General features: G+C 40.0%; 1 protein-coding gene across 1 annotated transcript in view; it reads right to left on the bottom strand.

Moving 5' to 3' along the window:
* NPAS3 (neuronal PAS domain protein 3) overlaps positions 1-22,267 on the bottom strand; it is a 745,489-nt gene that overhangs the window by 45,353 nt on the left and 677,869 nt on the right. The window contains exon 7 of the mRNA XM_070931372.1: positions 8,688-8,806. Coding sequence (XP_070787473.1) covers positions 8,688-8,806 — 119 coding nt within the window. The remainder of the gene's footprint in view (positions 1-8,687; positions 8,807-22,267) is intronic.

The following is a 22,267-nucleotide window of genomic DNA, read 5'->3' as shown; positions in this document are numbered from 1 at the left end:
TCTTTTTCGTAGGCTTTTATGTGCCTATTCTTTCTAGCCAGGTTTTACCTACGTAAACTAAGTTGTTTTGCAGCTCTGGTTGTGTGAAATCTCATTCACAAGCTTCAGGGCTTTTTTTCTGTTGACAAACTGCAACTCTGTGTTGCTCTCTGGGAGACTCAGATAGCTATTTCTGCCTTATAAGGCTTCGTCGGTGAGCCACATAAAAGCCTACGAAAAAGAAAAAGACACATTATACCTTTACAGGGGGAATATCTGAGAAGTGGGTGTGGCTCACCGACAAAGCCTTATAAGGCTTGTTTAGGGTGACCCGCTCCCTCCTATATCAGGGAGCGCGGGAAGACCCCTTGCAAGGGCAGGCTGAGGATTTTGCACAGTATCTGCACGATAAAATTGCTCAGATTCGGGAAGGCTTGGACTCTGACTGGGTAGATCCCAGCGGGGTGACTGAGGCTGGTCTTGAGAATGTTACCTGGGATGAGTTCGACCCTGTGACTCCTGAGGACGTGGACAGGATCCTGGGGAGGTTAAACGCAACCACATGTTTATTGGACCCGTGCCCCTCCTGGCTGGTACTGGCCACCCGGGAGGTAACGCGAGCCTGGCTCCAGAGGATCATAAATGCTTCTCTGAGAGAGGGTTTCTTGCCTCCCGCCTTGAAAGAGGCGGTGGTGAGGCCCCTCCTCAAGAAGCCTTCTCTGGACCCGGCCGTTTTGGCAAACTATCGTCCGGTCTCCAACCTTCGCTTTGTTGCGAAGGTTGTGGAGAGTGTGGTTGCGCGACAGCTCCCACAGTTCCTGGATGAAACCATCTATCTAGATCCGTGCCAGTCCGGCTTCAGGCCTGGGTACAGCACGGAGACGGCATTGGTCGCATTGGTGGATGATCTCTGGAGGGCTCGGGACAGGGGTTGTTCCTCTGTTCTGGTCCTGTTAGACCTCTCAGCGGCTTTTGATACCATCGACCATGGTATCATGCTGCGCCGGCTGGAGGGACTGGGGGTGGGAGGCACCGTGTTGCGGTGGTTCTCCTCCTATCTCTCTGACCAGTCGCAGTCTGTGTTGGCAGGGGGGCAGAGGTCGACCTCGAGGCGCCTTGCTTGTGGGGTGCCGCAAGGGTCGGTCCTCTCGCCGCTCCTGTTCAACATTTATGTGAAGCCGCTGGGTGAGATCATCCGTGGTTTTGGGGTGCGATGCCATCTGTACGCTGATGACACTCAGCTGTACATTTCCACCCCAGACCACCCCAATGATGCCCTCGAAGTGATGTCCCAGTGTCTGGAGGCCGTGCGGGTCTGGATGGGGAGGAACAGGCTTCGGCTCAACCCTTCCAAGACCGAGTGGCTGTGGATGCCGGCGTCCCGGTATAGCCAGCTGGTGCCATCGCTGGCTATTGGGGGCGAGTCATTGACCCCCACAGAGGGGGCTCGCAACTTGGGCGTCCTCCTGGACACACGGCTGTCTTTAGAAGAGCATATGATGGCCGTGGCCAGGGGGGCTTTTTATCAGGTTCGCCTGATACGCCAGTTGCGCCCCTTTCTGGATCGGGACTCCTTGTGCACAGTCACTCATGCCTTGGTTACGTCATGCCTGGACTACTGTAACGCTCTCTACATGGGGCTCCCCCTGAGGAGCACCCGGAGGCTCCAGCTGGTGCAGAATGCGGCCGCGCGGGTGATTATGGGAGCGACGTGGCGCTCCCACGTAACACCTCTCCTGCGCGAGCTGCATTGGCTCCCGGTGGTCTTCCGGGTGCGCTTTAAGGTGTTGGTTCTCATCTTTAAAGCGCTCCATGGCTTAGGGCCAGGGTATTTGCGAGACCGCCTGCTGCTACCGATAACCTCCCACCGGCCAATACGTTCCCACAGACAGGGCCTCCTCGGGGTGCCGTCGGTCAGGGAATGTCGGCTGGCGGCCCCCAGGGGGCAAGCCTTCTCTGTGGGGGCACCCGCCCTGTGGAATGAGCTGCCTCCTGGAATACGATTGATCCCGGATCTCCGGACCTTCCGTAAAGCCCTGAAGACGTTTTTATTCCATCAAGCCGGCCTAGCCTAAATGGTTTTTTAATTGGGATTTTAAATTTTATGGATTTGGGGTTTTAAATTTGGGTAGCCAATGATTTAATTCTTTTAATTATCTTAACTTTTGCATTTGTATGTTTTTTAATTTTGGCTGTTCACCGCCCTGAGTCCCTTCTGGGAGAAGGGCGGTATACAAATTAAATAAATAAATAAATAAATAAATAAGGCAGAAATAGCTATCTGAGTCTCCCAGAGAGCAACACAGAGTTGCAGTTTGTCAACAGAAAAAAAGCCCTGAAGCTTGTGAATGAGATTTCACACAACCAGAGCTGCAAAACAACTTAGTTTACGTAGGTAAAACCTGGCTAGAAAGAATAGGCATATATATATGCCTATATATATATATATATTTCTCATGTTTTCGCGGGTGTTTGTATGTAGGTCTTTGGTTATTCGGGTCTTCTCCCACGTAAAATTGGAAGTGTCTTGGTGACGTTTCGACGAAGTCTCATTCGTCATCTTCAGGCTGGTGTTCTCGGCTTCGTGCTTCCAGGAGCAATGTGAGATCGCAGCTGTCTCTTCCTTTTAACTGCTAGTGGGGGTGTGAGCTGATTGGGTGGGAACTTGGCTGTGTTCTGATTGGGTGGAGGTGTGTTCTGATTGGTTAGGGGCTTGGCTGTGCTCTGATTGGATGGGGGGTTGGTTATGCTCTGATTGGCTGGGGGTGTGTTCTATTTGGGTGGGGGCTTGGTTGTGCTCAGCTTAGTCTCAGTTGCAGGGGGATTTGAGCTGGTGAGCTGCGTTGTTGTTGTTTGGCTTCGTGTTTGTGGCCGTGCGAGCTCTTCATGGTGAGTGTCAGTCTGCTTCATGTATGGATTGGAGGGGTTTAAAGTGGCTAATGATGCAGCTGCGGTCTGGCTTCTGGTCCTTGGTCATGGCTCATTATCAGTGTGGGTTTGAGTCTGCTTTCTGCGTGGATGTGTGGTGGTGACATCCTGTGTGGCTCTCGTGAGTGTGGGTCTGGTGTCATTCGTCGTGTTAGGGACTTGTTTGTCAATAAAGGCGGGTTTCCAAAAGGCTGGTAGGCGGGAGGTATCGTCTCGTTTGTTCATGCTGTGTGGGCGCTTTTCTATCTCGATGGCTTCTCTGATTATTCTGTTGTTAAAGTGTTCAGTTTTGGCGATAGTTCTGGTCCCTACGTAACCAAGGTTTTTTGTAGCTCCAGCTCAGTAGAATCACATCTACGTAGGGAATTTTCGTACATAGGGAAAACCTGGCTAGAAGAAAAACACACATAAACTCTATGAAGAAGTAAGAAAATTGATACTGTACCTTTACAGGGAGGATACATAAGATATGGGTGTGGCCTACTGATGAAAGCAAACGAGCTAGAAATGGATCTATTTAGGTCTCCCACCTAGCAGTTAGAGCTTGCTAGCTGTTAGAAAGGAAAAAAGCCCAGAACCGAGTAGATGTGATTCTACTGAGCTGGAGCTACAAAAAACCTTGGTTACGTAGGGAAAACCTGGCTAGAAGAAAAACACACATAAACCCTACGAAGAAGTAAGAAAATTGATATATATATATATATATATATATATATATATATATATATATATATATATATATGCAAAATGTCTACGATTGCTAATATGATAAATGAAAAAAAGTAACATTCACAGATAATATATACAATTCAATTGTTCTATCGCTCTTAAAATTTGAAGAGATTTACATTCCTGTTTATCTTGGTGGTAGGGGTTTGTTTTTCTTGGTGTTTGTATAATGGACATCATATATTTTATTCTGCTTTGAAAAATACAATTTTGTAAACTTAACATGTTGAAGTATAAAAGAAGAGAAAGAATCCTCAAGAAAAGACAGATGGCAGACTATCTTTTTCAAAATACAATTTCAGAGTAGCATACAATTGCTAATAGGGAGATCCTAAAATGTTTTTCCTTGACAGACAAGAGGTGATAAATTGTCAGCATAAACTTCATCTCTGACTACTCCTGTGATCTAAAGCTTTCCTGTGAGTTTTGTACCATCAAAGTCAACTTCTTATAACTCTACAAAAATTTATGAATGCATTTGACTATAAAATGACTGAAGGCATCCCATAATGCCTGTAGTTTATTGTGCATCAGCTCTCTTTTTTTAGTACAAGTAAAAGTTGCCTAGACCTTCCTCTGTCTTTTAAATCTATAAACAGATAGATTAAACACACACACACAATTTTCATATTAGCTATTTAAAATTTTATATATATATATATATTATATATATATAGTTCAAGGGATCTCCAAGGTCCCTTTCAACTCTGTTGTTCTGTTATTCTGTAGAAGTGTATGACACCTGACATCTATTTATTTATTGAATAAAACGAATTGGATGTAGCAAAACAAAAACTAGGTGCTAAATATAGGGAACAACAATTATGATTTGGCTCTGAGGCTTGATTCCAGTCATAATTCTTCTGGGTCACTACTCATTCAGCAACTGTTCAAAATTATGACGGCACTGAATGAAAGGATTACTCAGGAAAAAAACCATGGCAGGAGCAACTTATAGGATCAACTTGCAACCTTCTCTGTCAGCTTTCCCATTGACTTTGCTTCATTGATTTTGACAATCACGTGACTGCAGCTTGCTGCACTATCATAATTATGGATCAGTTGTAAGCTCCGCTATAGAGTAGAAGATTTCAGAGATCTCCTAGTCCACAACATCTCCCTACCAAACCACCATTCCCTACCAGTCTGCACGCTCCACGTGCCTGGCCTTGGCTCTTGCTGGCCCACCTGCAGCCCCTGCCAGCCCACTTGTGAGCCCTTGCCAACTTGTCCATGCTGGTATGCCTGCACTCCTTACAGCCTGCCCATAGAATCTCCTGCAGCATCTGCATACCTCCTGACCTCTATAGTGATTGTGTGTGGCATCCTCACCCCCACTCCTTGCCTTGGACTCCCACCTCTTCCCACTTTATGACCTGAGTAGTCCAGAATTGCTGTTGCTAAATAATGTGATCACACAACATTGTGCTTTATGACAACATCATTTAGTGATGAAAATTCGCTAAATGGGAAAATTTGGTTGGGAAATTTTGGTCCCAACTGCTGTTATATCCCAACAACTACCTGTAAAAGGCCATCAATTGATATCTCACTTCCAATGCCATGATATTGTGATTTTCTTTCAATTGAATAATGCAATTCATATATATACTCAGTGTAACACCAAGTGAGTGATTTGATTAAACAGGTTGATTGGATTATTAATTGATTGATTATTTGACTGATTGATTAAAGTTTTCAGGAGAACTGTGATTACCTCATTCTATAGTCCATAATGTAAGATAGTCTTGGCAGAATAGCAATAGAACCATTAAATTGAGTGTGTACCAACATTTTTTGATGAAAACATTATTGGAAATTTTTCAATTTTTTAACTTGTACCTATTTCAAGATTATTTTAGTGCAAGGAGGTAGATTAGAGGAAATATATCCATCATTTTTCAATGTTCACTACAAAAACTTCGGATGCATTCCAGTAATTAAATGTTTTCATATTATTTTTTTTTACCTCAGTTTATTGCATTGAATTAAATATGATATGCCTAAATGCTGTGATAAAAATGGCTATTAAAGAGATAAAGATGATGTTTAAATATTCATATTTCTGAGATCTGTCCAAATATGAGGAATGAGAAGTTTTTACAAACTGAATTCTTCACATTCTGACTGGGAGAAAGTTAACTTCTATATAGTATAACATAAATAACTGGCACTTAGGAACCACTAAGGAGGTTTTACTTTAATACATATCCATAATATACAAGATCTAATTCAGTGGTGGGTTTCAAAATTTTTTACTACCAGTTCTGTGGGTGTGGCTTGGTGGGCGTGACATGTGGTAGGGGAAGGATACTGTAAAATCTCCATTCCCTCTCCACTCCAGGGGAAAGTTACTGCAAAATCCCCATTTCCTCCCAATCAGCTGGGACTCAGGAGGCAGAGAATAGATGGGGGTGGGGCCAGCCAGAGGTGGTATTTACCGGTTCTCCGAATACTCAAAATTTCTGCTACCGGTTCTCCAGAACTAGTCAGAACCTGCTGAAACCTACCTCTGGTCTAAATATATAGATCTTCACTCAAGTGAAGTTTGTGAAAACTTCAGTGCAGATCTATATATATTGAGACCTTTTATATTATAGATAATTGTGTTAAATAAAGCCTCCTTAGTTTTTCCCAATAGGCTGCCTTCATAAAGACTAAACTTTGCAAGACGTTTTCTATTCCCACCTGAACACCAGACAATCTCTGCATCACTGTAACCAATTTCTCTCTCAAGAACGTTCCCTCAGAAATACTGGATGTTATATGTACTGTAAGTTGAAGTTGAGAATGTAAAAGCAGACGTACATGTTACTCAAAAGAATCAGTAGTCAAACAATTTATTTGGTCACTTCAAAGAAAGATTTTAGCATTGGCTGAAATTCTGGATTGAGAGTTTATTACGCAGTCAAGTTGTGAACGTACATTTATTCTTATTTATCAGATTTATTTCTTGCTATTCTTCTGGAAACTCAAGGAGAGTTAGTCCTAGACTTTAACCACTATTCCACTCAAACATTCAAGTCTTTTTCAAACTTTTTATCCCAATATTAACTTGGTGTTGTCATTTTGGAAAGTTTCTCTTTATTCCCTACTGTCAGCCCTATGCAAAAAAACACCTCCTGCTATTACTGATCAGACACAAACTTTCTTATCTTAAATTTATATAGAGCAATTAAATATTTAATTATGAAGCTTAGAATTTGCCTACAAGAAATGACAACTATATTGTGTGTTTTGCACCACATGAAAGCATACTGAGTTCAGCATTAGAGCCAAAGCATTGAATCCTTTAAAAAATAATTTCTTAAAAAATATTCAAAAGTATCATTTACATTTATATCAAAAAAATATTCCAGAGCAAACATTTTTCTAAGATGTTTCTTCTTCACAAAAATTATTGTCTTAAATTTTTTCTAAAACTGAAAAATCTTCTTTTTCCAGCATTTTCTATGCTTCCCTGTATGAGCATATTCTTCTTTATATATTTTTATTTTGTAATAATTTAGTTCTTTTCCTTTATTCTGCAATGGAGAATCAACACCAAATATATAGAGGAGTGCAAAGATAGCTTTGACCAAAGCATATAAGAGCCATTAAGAGGGACATTAAGAGAGAGCAAATAAACAGCTCTAAACTGGGAAAGGAATATGCAGGAGAAAGAGATTTAGTATAATCCCATCTTGATTGTGTTTCACATAAGGGAGGTCAGAGGAAAGCCCTGGTAGGCTTTCAAGATATTGTTAGTATATTCTACAAGTTATATTTCTGCAGCCTTTAGGGATGACATAGGGTTGATAAAAGCTGTAAATACAACCTGGAAGTTTGTTCTCAGTATTATAAAACCATTGCACATATTATGCATAATAGAAATACTTTATTTTGAAGACTTATTCTATCATCTCCATCAAAGATCAAATCAAATTGTCTTAAATCTAATAGAAATAAGCATAAGCTATATAACCAAAGGAAAGAATTTGTGATTTTCATATTCTCAAGATCCTGGCACAGAAGTTCGGTTTTACATTTGCTCTCATCTGGAATGCATCCAGAATAACACAGTAAACCATTTCAGATTGTATTATTTTCAAAGTCTGATTGTTCCTAAATAACTTTGAGTAGGCTGGTTGTTTTAGATTCAGTGTTCTGCAACATAACCAAAATAACAAGAAAAGTAATAACAGAATGGATTGCTTAAATAGGTAATAGATGGTTGTGTAAAGCATGAAAAAAGTATTTATTTATTTACATATTCAAGTGAACTATAGGGCCACTCAACTCAAACAATGTGGTTGGGGTGGCATGCAACAGATATGCTATATTCTGAGTATATTGGCAAATCTTTATCTCTCGTAAAACAAGAGAAAGCAGGATAGCAGCAGAACAAACAGGAAATTAAGTGCAAGGACTGAAAGTGAAATTTGGGATTATTAATCACAAAGAAAGTTAAAGCAAGAAAAATAAAATAAAAAGAAACCCTATATCCACAGATCACAACATCAGTGATAAATGTTGAAAAAAATGAAGGTTGATCTGAGTTCTCAACAGCTCAAAATCAGTCTTGTTCATAAGAGTATTTAGGATCATATATACATTTTTTAAAAAATGAAAATTCTTCCAGTGAAAATAATTTTTGATATAAAACATTTTCCCCAATTCATTGGCAGTGATAGAAAAATAGTTGTAAACTCCCAATACAGCATTCCTTCTCATTAAATCTATGGAATCTATGCTTCCTAAGAAGCATCTCCTGTTGTGTTAAATGAGGCTTTTAATTATTTCATTCTACATGAAGAATTTTTAGGGATTGACCCAGATAGTCTGTGACACTAAAGAATGCTTCTGATTTTTTGATCTTGCTATGATACCTGATGGATATACTTCAAAAATATCATCTATGGCCTTTCACTTTCTATTTGTAAAACTACTCAGGCTCAACTGTTATGAAGCTCTTGAGAGGAGATTCTGGGATCTGCTACAATTGATCATATATCTTTTTTAAAAGATGGAGAACGTCTAACAATATTTAGGGAGACAAAACAAAAGTTTACCTTATATCCTGAAGATTTTATGTGTACACCTCGCTTGGTCAGTGTTGATTTCATCCGAATGAAAAAAGAACGCTCTAGGTTGTTGTCTGTTGAAAGTAGGCTTGGGCTTGTAGTTTCCACTAAAATAGACATAACAAAATAATTTATTGATCGTTTAACTTTTAGAGAGCTCTTCTGAATTTCATAGGTGTAGCCCTTGAGCTAACCTAGGGCCAAATGCAAGATATGGGAGAGGTTTTTTTTTAAATTGAGCAGCAGAGAAGTTGTAATAAGCAAATAAATAATCTCTCTTTCACCCTGCTCATAATAGAAATAGGGAAAAAGCCAAACTGCTTTGGATGACAATTCATAGCCTTCTCTTAATACTCTGCAAGCAAAATTCCACAGCAGAAAAAAAATTGAAAAAACAAACAAACTGATATTAGGAAAAGAGTCTATTTATTTTTCTGAAACTATCCCACAAATTTTGTCAATTTAACGTGGCCTTCCTCAATGCCACACTCCCACCCCGAAAACGACCAGTCCATATATTATGGACAATTTTCAAACAATAAATTGTTGTTTTCTCGCTTCAATTGGAAGTTTCCGTCTCCCCTTGTTCTTTCCGTCAAATTGGACCTGGCTTTTATCTGAGAGTAGGGAAGAGATAATTGTAACATTTGTCCACCTGAACATGAGTAAAAAGATCACGTACTTGAGTGCTTTTATTTTCCTATCAAATGCGAGCACACTTTTGTTGTGCAAGACATTTAATTGAGAAGCAAACCTCTACGAATATATTGGCAAGCAGTTTTCATCAAATTTAAAGAATGCTGCTTTTATCAACCAAGGTTTTTTCCCCTTTATTTGAAAAGGGTTAGGCTGTTGATATTAACTTGCATATATTTAGTTTCCTATAGCCATTTTTACTTTGGATTTCTACTCTGTTGTGATTAGCCCACTGACAATAATGCTTTTTTTCTTCAGCGTGTCTCAAGACTGTTTTTTTAAAGAGAGCATGAATTCCATGTCATTTTAAATGTACAGCTCTTTATCACTCGAGGGAAAAGCAGAGCCATGTTATATTTAGTACTTTCATTTCTTCTGATTAAATATGAATTACTATGAAATTTTTCTCATCATCTAACACGCCATAATACGCCAACAGCTTTTTAATACACTATATAAGCACAAACTTCTGCTCTAAGAGTTTAATTTGCCCCTCTAATCCAATCACATCAACCTTATTTCTCTTATCAGAGATTCCCATTTTGAATTAAATGAGCTCATTAGTTTTAATCAAAAGCAGAGAGATCAAAACTTAAATGTAAATGCTTTAGATCAGAACTGTCAGTCAGCCGTGCAGTTCTATTTTACTAAAACACAAGATCAGAGACCCTTAGAACCATTTTTTTTCCTCATAAGGGATGCTGAGAGCTCGAAGATGCTATATCCTATTTTTTTCTGTTTCCCAAGGACAGATTATACATTTAAGGTTAGACTTAATTTAGTGCATTTCTTCCTCTATTCTAGTGGAAATAGAAAAGTATGCCAATCTATTGTTGGCTTCTTTCACATTTATTGGTGATGTCCTCAGAGACCTAGTGAAGTGCTTAGCCGTCAGAAACCACACCACAAATCTGGCCTTAGTGCTGGGTTTCATTTGGTAATATCATGTTTGCAGCATCTAAAAAATGAAAGTTTCAAAGCAAGGAAATGTATATCAAGGTGACTAGAACCCTGAAACCACACACACAAAAAAGATCCTAAGCAATAATGGCATGAAGAGACTCACTATGAATTATTACTGCTAGTATACCGCACTCAATAGTACAGTGGTTAAAGTGTACATTAAGAAACCACAGCATGTGTTCTTCCTGCTGAGTGAATAAATATTAAAATTGGCTTCACACATGCGGCAGCTACAGTCCAGCACATTATAATCTAACATAAGCAGAGAGCAAAATATGTTACAATGTATTGTTAAAAAAATATGAACTAAACACATGGAAGTTGTGTTAATTAAGAACATAGGAAGACTTCTGTTTGATAAAAACAAAGATCTCTTGACTCAAATACTTCCCAGAAGCATGGCATCAAAGCAGCATTCTCTTAATTGTTTTTTTTTAAAATCACATCAACTTGTTTTCAGATGTACAGCACTTCTGAACGTGAAGTTCTGTTTTTATGGCCAACAGCCATTAATCAAATTACGGTCTATGCATTAAATATATTTAGTTAGTGAAGTATATTTAAATGTGTCATATAAAAACACTCTCCTTTAAAAATTACTCAAACTAGGTCTTTAGATTCCCCCCCCCCCCCCCCGGTTACCTGCATAATAGTGGAAGTTCTGATTAAATGAAATAGTTTTAATAATAAAAACTTTATTCTGTTTAAATTACTTAATTTTTTCGCTGTCCATTTGATATTTTGACATAGGCAGTATCTCTATAGTTCTGAGGTTTCTGAAGTCCCTTTTGCTTTTTAATGAGGATAAGCAATGGTTTTCGACAGTTCTGCTGTCTTTTTATTAGCATAATACAACCTAAATAATTGGACTTTATCTCTCCTACTCCTACTTTCCACAACACGGGGCCTGATGGCTCTGCAGGCTGAAAGCATTGTGATTAACACCAGCTGTCTGCAATTACTGTAAGTTCGAATCTCACCAGGCTCAAGGTTGACTCAGCCTTCCATCCTTTCTAAGGTAGGTTAAATGAGGACCCAGTTTGTGGGGGCAATAAGCTGACTTTGTATAAAATATACAAAAGTATGAAGGCTATTGCTTAACGCATTGTAAGCCGCCCTGAGTCTCCGGAGAAGGGCGGCATATAAATAAAATAAAAAATAAAATAAAATAAAACATGTTTTCGCAATGAATCCAGAAACCAATCCAGAAACCAATCCAGAAACTACGTGGAAAAGGGGTAGGAAAAGGGCACAACATAATTTGGCCATTCCTTTTCTATGACAACCTGACTGAAGTGCATAAGAAAGCATATGCAGTGATTTTGGGATTTGGAGTTAATCAATAGGATATAATGGTATCATTATATCCTACAGAGATTCAAAACATATTTAGGTCCTTTTCCCATGTAGGAACTCCTCTGTCACCCTTACGCCTCCATTGCAGTTAGCCATGCTATTTGTTGTACAATACTGGATGCCATTACAGCAACTGCTTAAACCAAAATATTGTAAGCTATATTTGGACACTTTTGAATAACTAAAGAGCTTGGCCTGAAGCATAAAGAGAATTAGATTTCATTTTGCTTTATCAACCTGCAGGTCTAATATTCCTCTTTACTCAAGGGAATGGGGAATCTGCACCCTGATTCTCTGAAAGCCATAAAGTTATCTGAATGTCTTCTTCCTTTATATTTTTCTAATTATTAACGAGGATCTGGGTCCTAGGGAGACCACTGTGCCTCAGATAGCCAGATGTGAGTCCCTCCTTGTGAGGTGGGGTCGTGGGGTTCAGATGGGCTTGTTGCTTACGTACCTGGCTCCCTGCCACGTGGCAACAGTCCTACCTGAGCTACTCGACGTGATAGCCACGGTGGCAGTAGATACACCCAGGCTTTTAGTCATGGGTGATTTCAACTTGCCATCCATTGGTGAAACGTCTGAGGTGGCTCGGGAGTTCATGGCTTCCATGACGGCCATGGACCTGACCCAGTTAGTTCATGGCCCTACTCACAGGGGAGGTCACACTCTGGATCTGATTTTTGTCTTTGGCCAGTGGTTGAATGGTCTTGTTATTGGGGATATAGACGTGGAACCCTTGTCATGGACAGACCACTCACTCCTTCGCCTGGATCTTTGAACCGCTGCCCCCCACCGCAGGGAGGCAGATCCAATTAGATGGATCCGCCCCAGGTGCCTGATGGATCCTGAGAGGTTCCAGATGGAGCTTGGGCCATTTCCTGAGGTTCTAGCACATGACTCGGCCGAGGACCTGGTAGTCGCCTGGGAGCGGGCGGCTGGTGGGGCCTTGGACCGAGTCGTACCTTTGCGGCCTCTGACCCAGTGCCGATCCCATGCGGCTCCTTGGTTCACTGAGGAGCTGAGGGAAATGAAGCGCCGGAAAAGATGCTTGGAGAGCGGTTGGAGGGCCAGTCTCGCTGAATCTGATCGAACACGGGTAAGGTCGCATATTAAGGCCTACCTAGTGGCGATAAAGACGGCAAAGTTTAATTACTTTTCCGCCTCTATTGCGTCATCAGGGAATCGTCTGGCCGCCCTGTTCAGGGTAACCCGCTCCCTGCTCCATCCGGGAGTGCGGAAGGATCCCTTGGAAGGCAGGGCGGAGGATTTCGGACAATACCTGTATGACAAAATCGCTCAGATCCGGGGGGATTTGGACTCTGACTGGGTAGATCAGGGCAGGGTGACGAGGAATAGTCTTGAGAATGTTATCTGGGAGGAGTTTGATGCTGTGACTCCTGATGATGTGAACAGGATTTTGGGGAGACTTAGTGCGGCCACATGTTTACTGGACCCATGTCCCTCCTGGTTGGTACTGGCTTCCCGGGAGGTTACATGAGGCTGGCTCCAGGGTGTTATCAACGCTTCGTTGAGTGAGGGTTACTTCCCCACCGCCTTGAAAGAGGCGGTGGTGAGGCCTCTCCTCAAGAAGCCGTCCCTGGATCCGGCAATATTGGCCAACTATCGTCCTGTCTCCAACCTTCGCTTTATGGCGAAGGTTGTTGAGAGTGTGGTCGCGTGACAGTTTCCGCAATTCCTGGAGGAAACATCTTGTCTAGATCCGTTCCAGTCGGGTTTCAGGTCTGGGCACAGCACGGAAACGGCATTGGTCGCGTTGGTTGATGATCTCTGGAGGGCTCGGGACAGGGGTTGCTCCTCTGTTCTGGTCCTGTTAGACCTCTCAGCGGCTTTTGATACCATCGACCATGGTATCATGCTGCACCGGCTGGAAGAGTTGGGGGTGGGAGGCACCAATTACGGTGGTTCTCCTCCTTTCTCTCCAACCGGTCGCAGTTTGTGTTGGCAGGGGGGCAGAGGTTGACCTCGAGGCCTCTCATTTGTGGAGTGCCGCAGGGATCGGTCCTCTCGCCCCTTCTGTTCAACATTTATGTGAAGCTGCTGGGTGAGATCATCCGTGGCTTTGGGGTGAGATACCACCTGTACGCTGATGACACCCAGCTGTACATCTCCACCCCAGGCCACCCCAACGATGCCCTTGAAGTGATGTCCCAGTGCCTGGAGGCTGTGCAGGTCTGGATGGGGAGGAACAGGCTCAAGCTCAACCCTTCCAAGACTGAGTGGCTGTGGCTCCCGCCATCCCGATATAGTCAGTTGACTCCATCACTGACTATTGGGGGCGAGTCGTTGGCCCCCACAGAGAGGGCTCGCAATCTGGGAGTCCTCCTGGATATGCAGCTGTCTTTGGAGGAACATCTGACGGCTGTAACCAGGGGGACCTTTTGTCAGGTTCGCCTGATTCGCCAGTTGCGGCCCTTTCTTGATCGGGATTCCCTGTGCACAGTCACTCATGCCCTCGTCACCTCTCGCCTTGACTACTGCAACGCTCTCTACATGGGGCTCCCCTTGAGGAGCACCCGGAGGCTCCAGCTGGTCAAGAACGCAGCAGTGCGGGTAGTGACGGGAGCAGCATGGTGCTCCTATGTAACACCGCTCCTGCGCGAGCTGCACTGGCTCCCAGTGGTCTTCCGGGTGCGCTTCAAGGTGCTGGTTATCACCTTCAAAGCGCTCCATGGCATAGGGCCTAGCTATCTTCGAGACCGCCTGCTGCTACCGACGACCTCCCATCGACCCGTGTGCTCCCACAGAGAGGGCCTCCTCGGGGTGCCATCAGCCAAACAGTGTAGGCTGGTGACCCCCAGGGGGAGGGCCTTCTCTGTGGGGGCACCTACCCTCTGGAGTCAGCTGCCCCCAGAGATAAGGAGAATCCAAGACCTCAGTGCCTTCTGTCGTGCCCTTAAAACCCATTTTTTCAACCAAGCCGGGCTGTCTTAAGAAGAAATTTTTAAATGTTTTTAAATGTTTTAAATGTTTTAATTGGTAATGAGTTTTAATTGGGCCAAATTTATATATCTTTTAATTGTTTTTTAATATTTGTACTGCATGTTTTTTAATTCTGGCTGTACACCGCCCTGAGTCCTCAGGGAGAAGGGCGGTATAGAAATTCAATAATAAATAAATTCAATAATAAATAATGCTATTTCTGCATTTTTGAATCAGCATCAATAGATTCTCCCTTTTTTAACTGTTTGCACTTCTCTTCTGTATCACACTCTTGTGCATGAGACAGAAAGAATGAGACAAATCTTTTGAAGCATGGAGAAGAAAGGAGAAGAAAGGAAGGAAGGAAGGAAGGAAGGAAGGAAGGAAGGAAGGAAGGAAGGAAGGAAAGAAAGAAAGAAAGAAAGATGAGAAGAAATGTTACATGCTACAGCAAGAAACTTGCAACAGGATGGCATTTCAGTCAACCAGAAATTAAATCTCCAAGTAGATTTGAACAACTAAAGTCTGAAAACTCCTACTGGTTTGAAAAGCAGGTTTGTCTAGGAAGATGATTCATCTAGAAAGAAAATGTATGTGTGTGTCTATGTACATTTGAGAAAGAGATGTCAGGAAGAAATAAGAAAGGATTGATTCCAGTGTCAGTTCTAAAACTTTCTATTATATAATTGTCCATAGCCTACCTCTTGGTCTATGATGAGAACTAAGTACACTCTCAATTGCCCAACTTGAACCTAGTTTGCTTTACCCTATGAATTCTCTGCTCTGTGCCATTGTAGTATTTATATTTTATATCAGCTTGATATAAAACCAATGATTCCTTCAAGTCTTATTGGTTACAATCTTCAGAATTCCCAATCAACACTAAGGATATGAATAATATTATAAATTATCATCCAACACATGTGAAGAGGATTAGCTTGGCAAAAAAATGTTCTATCTTATAGCACAGATGTATTTTCAGCTTGTCAAAACTGAAACTATTAGCCAAATATTTTCTTCTTCCTTCTACACTGAGAATTGACCATGGGTGTCTTAGGGGACAAATATGAGTCATATCACAAATAACAGAACTTCGTTAAGGCATCAGGACACAAATATGTAACATGATGGAATTTATAACATGATGCCATTGTGCATATCTTATCCTTCAGGGGTGATCAAGATTTCTGAGGATGCCATTCAATTTGCTGGAGTCAAGGCATAAAAGGTAAAAGGTAGGAAAAGTGACTTATTCTAGACTATATTTTAAGCACTAATTTTATGCAATTAATTTAATAATGTTTCACCATTAAGACTAATAATCTGAATAAAGTCAGGATGAAATATACGCACATGGAATTTTGAAGGATTCAGAATTTACCACCTATCACAGAAATAAATCATTTTGTAGGTTACTGCACACATGAGAAGCAATGCTGATCTCATAAATCAGACCATGAAAATCATACCTATTCCATAACAATAACCATGACAATAAATACAGGCCGAGAAGCACAGCAGTTCTGAAATAATCCTACTAGCTAGAAGCAGCAGTTTAGAAACAGTTATACCACAGACTGTGAAGGGACTCAATATTTATTTTAAATAAACAGATGCCACAGCTTCAACACTGAAGTGAAGAATCAGTACATTGGAAAGTCTCTGTGATCATTCTGACAAGACTCTCAAAACAGACCGTATACATACTGGATTTGTCAGATAACATGATTAAGATACCAAAAAAAAAAAGTATTAATAATGTTTTCATATTCAGAAATTATTTTAATGGGACTTATTTTTGAGTCAAGTGGGCATATTGTATTTTATGGCAAGATATGGGGAGGAGACTTGTAAACTTGATAGGACATCTTTTATTGTAAATTGGAATATTAACATTAATGTTGCTTATTCAACTGCTGTCTTACCAGAGGGCCATAAGGAGGCTAACAATGAAAAAAAAAATACCAACCTTGGACAAAAATGAATTAAAACTGAATTGGCTAAGAAGAAAGATCAAGATCATGTTTGTTTTCTAAAAGCAGAGAGATTTCAATACATTCCATACGTTAAGGGCAACACATGAGAAGGTTCTCTCCTATGTGTCCAATTTTGCTCTCACATGCTCTCATCATCATCTTCTTTTAACCACCCCATAATACCTTGCTGGGTGGAGTCTGGGCAACTGAATGCAGCTAGCAGAGTGTTTTAATGGCCAGATACCCTTCCTGTCGTCAGTGCGGAGTTTTGTTCAGCAGATATATTCTCAGTGTGCCCAGAGAGAGAAATATCTGCCCCTACCTAGGATTGAACTCACAGCCTCACAGCTTGTGAGGCAAGAAATCCACCTCTAGGCCACCGCACCACTCCTCTCACATACTCTCATCAATGTGGTTACTAAAGTGTCCTTCCTAAATGTTTTGCATAGCTCTAAGTCATAGATAAATGTTGCCAGGTCCAGTCAGTTTGCTTGTTTTGGAGCAGCTAAACATAAATCTTATAAGTTTTGTCAGGATATAGTTTTATACAGTTTGTGGTTGACAAACTGTATACAATTGCAGAAAATTGCTTGTTGCTGCTATCTATCACTTGTTAATTCACCAACAACTGGGGAGTCAAAGAGCACATCCATACTACAGGCGTGTCTTTTGGCGGGTATATGATTCCTAAACAGGCTAAACTCCAAGCTGAAAGCCCAGCTTTCAATAATCAATAGGCCTCTAGATCAATGTTTTCTCAGCCCATATGGCCAGATGAAGAATTCTGGGGATCCATATTTCTTAAAAGTTGTTTCCATTGAGAAACGCTGAGCTAGACCAGGTTTCAGGTTTTTTTGGGAGGTTCTTTAAGGACTCTGGTTTGTCCTGGATGTTCTAGGACATTGGGTGTTCCCTCTGGGAACTTTCCACAGCCCTGAAGGCGTGCAGAGATAATGGAGCCATCTGCATGTTCTAGGCTTTCTCCAGATTCCTGGTCAACACAAGCTAGAGATGGGATGGGATAGTCCGTGTGCCTATGTGACAAAAAGCCTCTCCCTCTCATGAAGCTGTAGCTGTCTGAATTGAGAAATGAGATAATGTGGCTTCTGTATTTATAAATATCACAACATATTATTTACTTATTTCTATAGAATATATACACACAGAAAATTTACCATATTTCATCAGATTTGAATTTCGATAGTTTTGAAATTTGATAATTATTAACAACAGCCACAATATCACCTCCATGTAATAACAATTTGTATTCAATTCCAACCACTCAGATGTCCAAAATAAAACTTAATATAAGAAGAATTAATTCATAATTCCTAGATACATCTTAATTGGAGGGGAAATAATCTCCTTTGTGAAAACTTGAGCAGAGGAACTAAAATAATAGATTTTAAACCAAGGAATATAAATGGAAATTAATCCATCTCTTTCATTAAAAGTTCCAAGTAATCACGCTGAAAATTTTTTGCGCATCTAACAATGTCATCAGAGTAGTTTCAAGTTTCTCATATTCATTTGTTAAAATATCCACTAATTATCTCATCTCCACTAATCATATTATCCAAAACTTGATGTCCTTCCATAAAGCCAGATTGTGCAGCATGTATGATTGATGGTAGCATATTCTACAATCTGTGTGCTAAAGTTGCAGTCAAGATTTTTGCATCTATATTTAACACGGATATTGGATGATAATTTGCACAATTTGAAGGGTATTTCCTAGCTTCAGTACAATTATTATATAGGGCTCATCAGAAACATTAAAACAGTAGTAAAATTATACGTGATATATGGAAATAAAAATAAGAAGCTCAGTTGAGACTTTTTGGAGTAGATACCTTTGTGGCAGAAATAAAACATGAATTTCACCATGAAAGCAAATTAGCACTGGATTCCCCTTTTATCACTGAGCTTTCTATGATTCAGTTTGGGTTTTGTATTCTCAGTGCTAAAACATTGGGCTCACCACTGCCCTAGGTATGCTGTGACTGAAACTCTTGAAATTCCCAATCCTGCATCCTGAAGTCAGCTTTAATTCTCAACATCTGGAAGCCAAGTTGGTTGGGGAAGACTGAGCTATGTTCTCCTCCTTCCTTACCATCATGGCCTTAATACAAAAATGCACAATATTTTTTGCAGTTGAAGAGGTATTGGACATTCCCAGAAATGATTGGGGGCAGGAAAAAGGAATAAGCAGGTCCAGGACAAAAGTAATTTAATTTTAAAATAATTAGAATGAAATGAATTAAATGTAGTCCATATGATTACTCATTTAATTTCTTTTTCTGTCATGCTAAAAATTACAATTTGGCAAGATTCAAGACTCTGTAGACTGCATTCATCTATTGGGGTGCAGGCTGGATATTTTTGTCTAATATATTTTGTCATCTCACTGCATTAACATTCACACTGAGCTTTGTGTGAATTTAGTTCTTCTAGAAGGAATCTCCAGCTTAGGTTCTAAATAAATGCTTGATATAAAATATGATATCTTTTTCCTGGACTTGAACATGATTGAAATTGTAACTGCTTCATGTTATAGTACATTATTCTGAAGATGTATCAACGTGCTAATGTGCCAAAATACTTTGTTCTAAAGAAACGAAGTACTGTCCTTTCCACTATGAGAATTTGTTAGCCTTTTTCTAGTGTTGTGTGACTCTTTTAATACTCTAAAGCAGGGGTCCCCAACCCCTGGACCGTAGCCCGATAGTGGGTCACAGCCCATTCGGAACCAGGTTGCACAAGCAGCAGGTGAGTAAGCATGCACACACAGTTCCATTTACACAAGCAGCAGGTACTCTCATGTGCATATGTGAAGCTCCATTAGCACAAATTCGAGCTTCACACCTGCATGCAGGAGTGCCTACCGCTCATGCAAATGGAGCTGTGCACATTAGTGCAGGGGCCTGCCACTCGCACTGAATCATTTCCTTTACCCCTTCCCCCAGTCCGCAAAGCCAGAAAGATAAGAGACCACTGCTCTAAAACAGTATTTCTCAGGCTTTGTAACTTTAAAATGTGTGGAGTTCAACTGTCTGAATCCCCTAACCAGCATGCTAGGGAATTCTGGGAGTTGAAGTTCACACAATTTAAAATGGCTGAGGTTGAGGTGCATTGCTATAAATTACAGAAAAGCCATGGAGATAATTGTAAGTCATTCCACCCCCACTACAAATACACACCCACCAAATCCCTTAACATAGTTGCCTTCTGTTGCTACTCTCTTTTGATTTATTCAATGAGTTACCATTTCCAACTGTCACATGCCAAGCAGGACTTTGCTTTTTGTTGTGGTCCTACCCTGAGAAAACAAAGGACCTTTAAATGGTCTGGCCCTGTTTAATTTCAGAGCAAGATTGGTATTTGGAAAAACACACACTCTAAGGAAATATTGACAATGTCAAAGTCACAAAGTCAAAGACACAATGTTAAGGTGGGTATTTCAGTATGGTATTTCAGCCACCATACTGAGCTCAGTGTAGAATATGAGGCATCGTAAATGTACACTTTGGATGTACAAGACATCCAAAATAAGAACTTATGCAGGAAACTAGGGTTCTAGAAAGAAAAAGTAACACAAATTCTATAACAACAAGAAGTCAACATGTTAAATCTTATTGCCCTGCAGTTCTAAATGCAGCCAGTTGAAACATGTACATCTAGTGAGAAATGCATGCTCTATTACTCAGATGATGTGGGATCCCACCTCTTCTGCTCCCATACTGGACCAAATATGGCAACCCTTTTATCTCAACTATAAAATGATTATGAGCCAAATTCTTTTATTAATCTGCCCTTAAGAGCGAGATCCTTTTTTATAATAACATGATGTCAAACAAAGGGCACTAGGACTTAGTCTCTGTACTACAGTACAAAATAACAATACATAAACACCTTTGTGAAGGCAGCTTGAAACCCCATGTTTTCTATTAAGAAGTCATGTTCAATCTTTACTGTTGATAGAACAGAATAGCTAACAGAGAGAACATGGTATATCAGAAAGGTCAATAGTTATTATGAGCTACAAATATATTTTTTTCCATCCTTCAGGCTGTTTAGCGCATATCACAGCACGAGCAGCTGTCTTCTTTAATGCTTTTAAAATTAGAATCACAAAGAAGAAGAGAAAAAAAATACAGTTGCAATGATTGCTCTTTGCTTTTGTTAAGCTTACTTTAATATATATTTTATATACATGAATAGTCTGCATAGCCCAACAAAGGGGAGTAGCTGACATTTCATATGCAAGCTGGATTCTTTATTTGTTTGTTGTTAAAAATACCTTATAATAAATTGTGTTAACATAATGCATTATTTTAAAGAGTTATATTATAATTCAATTGATGCAAATAACTTGATTAAATATATATGTATGTTGCCTATAGGTTATATCGTATGTTTAGAATAGATGCCATTGAACCATGTACATTTACCAGAAATTAATAAAGTATAATGTCTGTGAGAGAAATGTCTAATATGAAAACAGAAAAAATACAAGACTATTCTGTATATTGTAATAATGCTATCATAGTGAATATTCCAATTAAAGATGTGAGTTTACGTATCTCTCCATCTCCTATCTTTCAAGGATGAAAAATGGTTCAAACTATTACAGCTCAAGCTAAAATTTTCAATCTTGAAAAGTCTTTTGGAGTGTCAGCTGGGTACCAAAATAGCTCAGCAATTCTGAAATATGATAGAAAGCAGAAGAAATAATTTATATTGATACTGATATATCTACACACAGAGACATACTAAATAAATATACTGAACACACATACACAAAGAAGAAGAATGAGGGAGAAAGAGAGAGGGAGGGGGGAGAGAAAGAGAGGTAGACAGGCAGACTGGTTAGGTGTTTAAGATCCAATCCTAAGTATATCTATTGTGGATTCAATTCAACAGGATTTCAAAGACTGCAGCTTCACTATCAAAGACTAAATCTCAACATTCTGCTGAGTTCTATTTCTGCTGGTCCTTAACATTTTCAGTGTCATGCTGCATATGGAAATTGATTTAATATAATGTAAATGCTCATGTTTTACTGGTACAATCTTTTGTACTATCTATGGAGATTCTCAAACATCGAGGTCGTGGTTGTCTCAAGAAATTCCAGTTGCGTTTTGGAAAAAAAGCATCTTTGCGACAATCTTTTGTACTATTTCTTTTGCTTGAACTAAGCCCATCTATTTCTTTTCAATAAATTCTTGCTTAAAAATGAAACAAAAATATTAGGCATTAATTTCTCACATCTGTCAGTTTGGATTAGAATATTCACTGTTTATGACTCTCAAATAAATGTATGCATGCATGTATTTGCTCTATTAATGACCCTGCCCTGCTCTGTTCCATGTGTAAGAGATCTTAATTCTAGCAAAGCAATTACATATATCTTTAGAAGGAAATATATATGTTGTGGGGAAAATAGGAAGAAGGAATATTATATATATTCACTGCCTTGAGTTACTTATAAAGTAATAAAGGTGGGATAAAAATCTAATAAATAAATAAGCATTTAATGAGATGAACAATGCTACATTATGAAATGAGTTGGAACCAAAAATGAATAAGGAAGACAAACATGGAAAATGCACATTGTGCAAAGCAATTCTCCAT

Source organism: Pituophis catenifer, unplaced genomic scaffold (assembly GCF_029215685.1).
Source record: "Pituophis catenifer annectens isolate HBS135680 unplaced genomic scaffold, rPitCat1.0.hap2 SCAF_1, whole genome shotgun sequence".
In the NCBI taxonomy this organism is placed as follows: domain Eukaryota; kingdom Metazoa; phylum Chordata; class Lepidosauria; order Squamata; family Colubridae; genus Pituophis; species Pituophis catenifer.
Note: the sequence above shows the minus strand (reverse complement) of the source record. Positions and strands in the feature narration are given on the sequence as shown.